Source organism: Triticum dicoccoides, chromosome 6B (genome assembly GCF_002162155.2).
Source record: "Triticum dicoccoides isolate Atlit2015 ecotype Zavitan chromosome 6B, WEW_v2.0, whole genome shotgun sequence".
NCBI classification, from domain to species: Eukaryota; Viridiplantae; Streptophyta; class Magnoliopsida; order Poales; family Poaceae; genus Triticum; species Triticum dicoccoides.
The window spans coordinates 247253215-247260827 of NC_041391.1; the positions used below are offsets into that span (position 1 = coordinate 247253215).

Genomic DNA, 7613 nt, shown 5'->3' on the forward strand with positions numbered 1-7613 from the left:
AGGCAAGAAACAAGAGATCGAAAGCTAGGTCAAGCGTATTCGCTCCCTGATAATCGAGACATAAGCAATACCACCTCAAAATGGATTAGGCCTTTACCTTCACCGCAAGAAGCCGAACCAGTATAAACTCCTGTGTCATTTGTCCCGTTTAACCCCTATAACCTAAGCTAGTTGCGATGGCTCCATGACTAAGTGTTCACAGTAGGACATCTGCCGTGGCTATTCCACAACACTATAGATGACATGGCAACTCCTTATAGCCCGATTGTTGGCTGTATTATTAACCATGCTCTAAAATTAAATAAAATGCGGACATGTGGCACGTCCCTATTTCTCGATACGCAGAGAGTGAGAAACACCGGGGTCAGGGGCCACCGTGCAAAATTACCCCCTTGCTAAGCCCTCCACCGTCACCGACCGCCCCTGGCAACGAAGACGACGAACCAATCCATCCATCCCTAGGAAACAAGGAGGCGAAGGACCACCAGACCGGCCTCCTCTCGACTCGGCTCCGCCGCTCCGCCCCCGCCGACCACCACGAGGTGCTCTCCCTCTCCCTCTTCCGCGCCCGCCCTGGCGCCCGAATTCCATTGCTTCATTTGTGCCTAATCGATCCGCTCCGTGCGCTGGTCATTCTAGGGTTTACTGTCGTTGGCTGAATCGAGAGCTCGTGCGTTCGTGCTAGTCGCTAATCCGCGGACCGGCGGTCGTTGTGTCGTTGATTCGCCATGGGGAGCAAGGGGCGTATGCCTCCTCCTTACCACCACCGGCCGCTCCCTGGTCCCGGCTCTGGCCCGCCGCATGGCATGATGCACCGTGATCCGTACGGCCCGGGCATGCACCCACCGCCAGGGCCGGGGCCATACCCCTACGATATGTTGCCGCCGCCTGAGATCCTGGAGCAGAAGCTCGCGGCGCAGTGTGGAGAGATACAGAAGCTGGCGCTGGAGAATGAACGGCTCGCCGCGAGCCATGCGTCTCTGAGGAAAGAGCTCGCTGCCGCGCAGCAGGAGCTGCAGAGGATACAGGCGCAGGGGGAGGCGGCGAAGGCCGCCGAGGAGCAGGAGATGAGGGGGCTCCTTGATAAGGCTGCCAAGATGGAGGCCGATCTCAAGTCCTACGAGTCTGTCAAGGCGGACCTGCAGCAGGCGCACGCGGAGGCGCAGAACCTGGCGGCGGCAAGGCAGCATTTATTGGCGGATGCGCAGAAGCTGAACAAAGACCTGCAGAGGAACTTTGGCGAGGCACAGCAGCTGCCTGCACTCATGGCTGATCTTGATGCTGCTAGACAGGAATATCAGCACCTCAGGTGTGTCAACGTGTGCTGTACTTGTTCTCCAGCATGTCTTCTAACCAATATATGAATAATACCTCAACCATGCTCGTGCTATTTAAATTTCAGGGCTGCATATGAGTATGAAAGGAAACTGAAGATGGACCACTCCGAGTCGCTGCAGGGAATGAAGAAAAATTATGACTCCATGGTTACAGAGTTAGAGAAGCTTCGTGCTGAGTTGACAAACACAACTAATGTTGACAGAAGTGGTACGTCATTATATCTCATCCATTTCATTCCTCTGTAGATATATGTACGTAGAAACCTACCTTTGCAGCCGCAGTTATGTCTTTCGTTGCTATGATTTTTTCTTTAACCTTTGTAGTTGCGGTTATGTTTTTGGTTAACATGAGTCGTTTTTTATGTGTAGGTACTTTGTACAATCCTAATTTTGCTCAGAAGGATGGTGGTACATCTAGCCACCATTCTGCTTATGATGGTGGCTATGGGGGTGCACAGGTGAGCACCTTTATTTCCTGCCAAATGGATACCTCACAAGTTGAGACATTTATTATTTCTGAAGTATGTATCATCTGGATGATTGTGGGTTTAAGCCCAGGTGATCCGAGTGTGAGACTACACTTATCATGCCGAGCTCGAGCACGGCTCGGTTAGGGTTGAACTTGAATCTAGTGATACAAACTTATAATACAGTAATTATCTTATTGCATAATATAACGTGTGCGTGTTAATTTTTTGACGTTTTTGCTTGTTTGCCCACATATATCACATCTCCTTTGTCCTGTACTTACAAGGGACACTCCACAAACTATTTCCAGTATTTTCTCTTCATGATTAAAGTAGGATTTACCATTTTCTCTTTCACCCCCCTTGGTTTCTTTAACCTTAAACCTGCTTAATTATTGTGCCCTCTCAAACATATCTTAGAGAGAGAGAGAGAGAGAGGGATAATTAAACACTGTTTATGTTTATGCATCTATCTGGCGTGAGTACTTAAGTCCAAAGTTCAAAAAGGCGCTGGGCATTAATTATGCGTTTTGGGACATACTTGCGCTCAACTTGCCTGTGCGCTGCCTAGGCGTTTAGTATTGTAGCATGAAGGAATGACTGTATTGTGAAGAAATATGCTAGATGGGCTATCCTAGCTCATTAAACCACTAGCACATCTTCCTATTCTTCTACTAGCCCCCGTAGGTGCACAATCAGACAGAAAGTCTAGGTATGCTCCTCGTGCCGCCCCTCTCCCTTTGCTGCACCGATGCTGCCTCTTCCTCTCTTTGTCTCTCCCTTGCTGTTCCGGTGTGAACCAGCCGGAGAAGCTCGATCCCTCACTGGAATCAGTTGATTTATCGTCGGAGTGGTTGAATCCTCGTCAGGGAGGATGATTCCTCGCTAGGGAGGTCAAATCCTCACCAGAGAGATTGATTCCTCACCGGAGAATACTGATTTCTCCCTGGAGGACCACACCGACCGCTTTTTTTAGCGCCTAGGGCCAAAGAGAGGTGTTATACCGAGTAGCCGACGCCCAGCGCTTAAGCACGCCTAGGCTAGCGCCTAGGAGTGTTTTTTTGAACTATGCTTAAGCCACACTTGGCAGGCCAATACCCACTAAATTAAAGAACACAGGGGCCTGTCCCACTAGATCCGATTTCACCTTATGCTAATCATAACTTCCAATATTCCAACCGTTTATTTCCCCTTTTGCAACTTTAAAAGGCATTATATTTATTCGCACAATTGCTGGTTTTCCAGATTGTTTGTCAGGAATTCTTAGATTTTGTGCTTTGTTGATTTGAAAAGGCATGGCTTGACTTGGATGGCCCCCTAAATTGCATATTTACCGTTAATTTCTTTTACTCCCTCTGTTCACTTTTGTAAGACGTTTTGGACAGCTGAAATTGAACTGTTTTAGGCATTGTCTTATAAATGTCTAAAACGTCTTACAAAAGTGAACGGAGGAAGTACTACACAGTCTTACAATAAGAAAGTGCTTTATAAATACAAATTCAACACATAAAAACTGTTTCAAAATAGCTAAATATTGTTGGATAATTAAAAATAATAATTAACAATTATATTGCATATTTGCACACTCAGGATCTCTTGTTCTTGCTAAGCTGGTTTTGTTTGATTTGATAATTGTAGACTTGAAATATGATACTGGATTCTATGAACTATTTCACGCACCCAACCACCCACTATAACACATGTAATTCTGAATCAGGGATCTGGCTCAACCCTTGTTTTCCCATGGGCATTCAAGGCAGAGTGTCATCGAAAATACAGATTAACATAAATAAAAGCTGGACTAGCTGTCTGGCTACCGTTGTTTGCCCCTGATTGCCTTTACTTTCTCGCCTGGAGTTAATGGATTGCTTATTTTTCTGTGCAAACAATAATATAAATTGTGTTTTCAGATGTTCTAACTAACCGCTGGAGTAATTTTTCCATGTTAACAACATAATTGTTTTGTGGATCCAGGCTAGGACGCCCCCTGGTATGCCAGACCCTTTAAGCGGAAGCCCAGCTGGAACTGCTCCTCGTTCTGGATATGATCCATCAAGAGGGAATGCATATGAGACTTCTCGTCTTGCTAGAGTCCATGATGCATCAAGGGGTGCTACTGGTTACGACTCTCTAAAAGTTGCTGGATATGACACTTCTAGAATGCCTGCACTTGGAGGTCAGGCAGCGGCTCCAACTGCTCATGGGAGTAGTGCTGGTTACTATGGATCAAGTCAGGTCACACCACCTTCGCATGCACGGGCACCAGGTGCTGCACCCACATATGGATCTGCACAGGTGCCACCATCATATGCTTCTGGGCCAGTCCCGTCTTCATCATACGGCGCAACAACAGCGCGACCTCATGGCTCAGCTCAGGGGCTACCATCATATGGACAAACACAGGCTCCATCTTATGCACACACACAGATGCCACCATCCTATGGACTAGCACAGGCATCATCACACTTCGCCCCAACCCAGGGGGGGTCACCGTACGGGTTGTCTGCACAGCCTCAGGGCTATGGATCCACGCAAGCAGCACCTAACACCAGTGGTGCTTATCAAGCTCCACATGGACGTAGATAAATTGGTGATAACTGTACTTTGTTGTGGTCTTGTTATCGAGAGAGACATGGCGCTGCTTCGTTGTTTACCAGAGTCAAATTTAGTTTCTGCAGCTACCACGGTACCAAACTGCTGTTTTATCGGTCTGATACAAATCTTTCTTGCAATCTGTAAGAGATTGTATGTGCAATCATATTTGTTTCTGAGATAGCGATGACTTCCATAAATATGTGTTGTGATGGTTTTAAAGCATTTTCTATGAGTGGTGATGTCTCGAGTTTAGGCAAGGAGTAACAGTACTGTAAATTTCAGCTAGTTGTATACTGTTTATTTTGCACTTTAGTTACCAGGTGATATTCATTGACTGCCAGTTGAGTTGCATGTATGGTATGATCTGTGCACCTGCCAGTCCTTATTCTAAAATAGTTATCGTATCCAGTAACCATCTTGGTTGTTTGAGTTGATTGCGGCTTTCTGTTGTCTAGCAATCATGCGAATTTCATATCAATAAAGTTGAGTTGTGAAATATGCTTCAGCACCATCCTCGAGGTTTATTTCAAACTGAGATGAAAATGTGTAGAAGCAATGCTTGCGTACAGCAGAGTTCAGTGTGGTTTTAGAAGCTTTTGGTATCAGACTAGTTGCCTGCAAAGGCAGACATTTCGTTAGCTTCATGTTCTGTGCATATAGCTTTCTAACCAGCTTCATCCAGTAATTTCCTAGCCATCCTGGATGTTTGTTTGTCCAGTTGGTGACAGGTTAGAGCTTTCTTTTAGCAATCATCATCACAAAGTCTGTCGAATTTCATACCAATAGTTTCTTTGCCTGTTAAACATGCAGCGATCGTCCAGGTTTATCTGAAACTCGGATCATCTTTGAGAAAAAGCCATGCCCACATACAGAAAAGCTCAGTGTGCTGTAGGATGGTGGAGCATCCAAGTCGGATTATCTTCATGCAAAGGTGTACATTTTGGTCTGCTCTGTGCATCCAGCTTTCGTAACTGAAGAACAGACCGTTGAACTTGAACACTCACATCAGCCATCCAACTCCCTCACAAGTTGCGGCAGAGCGACAGATTCAACGGAGCATTTATATCCCCATTGTCGACAATATATCATGAGTAGTCATCACAAGTTGCTTAGTGCAGTGTACCAGGGGAAAATCCATTGTGATGATCTTGCAGAACCCGCATTTCGGTGGTCATGGATTTCACAGAGGAAAAACAAACAAAATCTCCGGACCAAGTCATCAAATTCCAGCCGATGTTCTTGGCACCGCACTACCACTGCTTCGATGGCTCCAGGCCTCTAACCGGGCTCGAGCAGAATAAATTCATGGAACCTTTTACAGAAAGCAGCAGAGAAGAGACTGAAATGGTTCCAACCCTACACACAGGGGAATATATTAGGCCCTACAATGTCTCAAGTTTGAACCTGGTACAAACCAGAGGTCATGATCAGAAGGGATGGAGGTGAAAAGAAGTGAAGCTTTTCCTAGGGAAGGTAGAAGCGAAAGCTCTTGAGATAATTGGAGGATGAAAAAGGCTCATTCACAGCCTAACTCCCTTTTTCCCCATTCTTTCTCCTAGGGGTGCTTTGCTCAATTGTTCATAAAGGCAATCTTCTCGCAACATATATGGTCGATAAGGTATAATCTTATAGTAGTTCTTCCGTTTTCTTCTTTTTTTTAGATGGTTGTCTTGTTCTTTTCTTGAGCGAATCTTAGAGTAGGAGTTTATTCAAGTATTCAACTTGCTTCAAATTGCTCATTAGTATGTCTAGTGGCGCGATAGCTTTGAGAAAAGCCGGCGCATTAAACTAGTCCCACTTGATGTTATAGCTGTTTGGAAATGACTTGTACTTTTCTACATTTGTGGTGATGCCAATCATAATCCATTCTGCCTGCCTATATATTAGATGTTGCCTATATAGCTAAACTCCACTGTGAAGTAGATTAAAATTTACCATAACTGGCAGTTTATTAAAATTTTACTCCACCAAAGAGATGACCGTAAAGTAGATTAAAATGTACTAAATCCGGCAGCTGATTAAATTAAACTTACTTTTATGGACCAACTTTAAAAAAAATGCTTTTCCTGTCAAATTGCACATCTGCACCACGCACACATCGAAACGGAGATATTTGGCCTTCCATGTCCTCCAAGTAGATATATCTCTTGCTTTCTAGGTTCTCTAAGTAGTTACTACCATTTGTAAGATTCTGTTATTCTCCATCTGTCTGGCAACACACACCAAAAGGAAAGGAAAGGAAGTGGCAAATGATCCGAAGGGTTAAAATACTAACGAAAACACGGCTTCTAAAGAAAGACAAATGTATCAATATGCTCTCTTTTTCCATATGGTTGCTATCTTTCTTTTGAAGCCATGAACTTGCTTGCCATGTCAGGACTCATCCCTTCCAATGCCAACTCGACACAAAGGCGTAGATGGCACAGCACAGCTTTACTGCACGGGGTATCCAATTAATCTAACAGATATCAGGGCCAGGTGGATCATATCTATATGTCTAATCTAAGCGCTTAGCTCTCGCCTAACAACTGTGGAGATCTTTGCACATCATTGGGATTCCGCCTAAAATTCGCTGTTACGTTCGATTCGACGCTATGATTACAGCAAGCGCGCATTACGCCTAGATTAAGCAATGAAGCAACGGGCTGAAAGTGAAGGTTTCTTGCATTTTGCAGCCTTGCCTGCTCGCTCACCTGAACTAGGCAAAGCCAGCTGTGGACCGGGGACGGCAACGGCAGTAGGAGAGACTACTGGGGGTTGCAGGCAGCGCGGCTTGCACTGTGCAGTGTACAGGTGATCACTTTCTATGACTGGAACCATTTTCATGGCATAATCAACTTCCTCTTTGACCAAAATGTTATGTGCATGCACACAGATGTATGTGTGCAGGTGAAGGGAGTGGGAATAATCTGGTGAAACTTGTGGCTGCCTACTTGTTAGGCACCGAACATATATGGTAGATATTTGGAGCAATGTGAATGCCGCGCCTTCTTTTCCAGTATGTTTCTTCGTGGAATTTGATGGGTGGATTGCGTGCTAATCAAGGCTTGTTCCCCTTGATCGAGGTTCTTCTCAACAGGAGGCTGTGCCATTGGCGCTGAGGCAAAGCGGTAGACCAAATCTCGGGCAAGCCTGATTATAAAATGGCCCTGAGGTGACTAAACCTATTAGTGACTCGTAAGATGCGAGCTTATCGTCGCCGTAAGCTTCCTTA

At 45.4% G+C, this 7613-nt stretch overlaps 1 protein-coding gene across 1 annotated transcript; it reads left to right on the top strand.

The window, feature by feature from the left end:
- The first annotated feature begins 361 nt into the window (after positions 1 to 361).
- On the top strand, positions 362 to 4631 carry LOC119322573 (protein FLX-like 2). Its single transcript, XM_037596056.1, has 5 exons — positions 362 to 542; positions 640 to 1309; positions 1403 to 1545; positions 1707 to 1795; positions 3779 to 4631. The coding sequence occupies exons 2-5, from the start codon at positions 729 to 731 to the stop codon at positions 4388 to 4390; spliced, it is 1425 nt and encodes a 474-aa protein (XP_037451953.1). The 5' UTR covers positions 362 to 542; positions 640 to 728; the 3' UTR covers positions 4391 to 4631.
- Positions 4632 to 7613: the final 2982 nt, after the last annotated feature.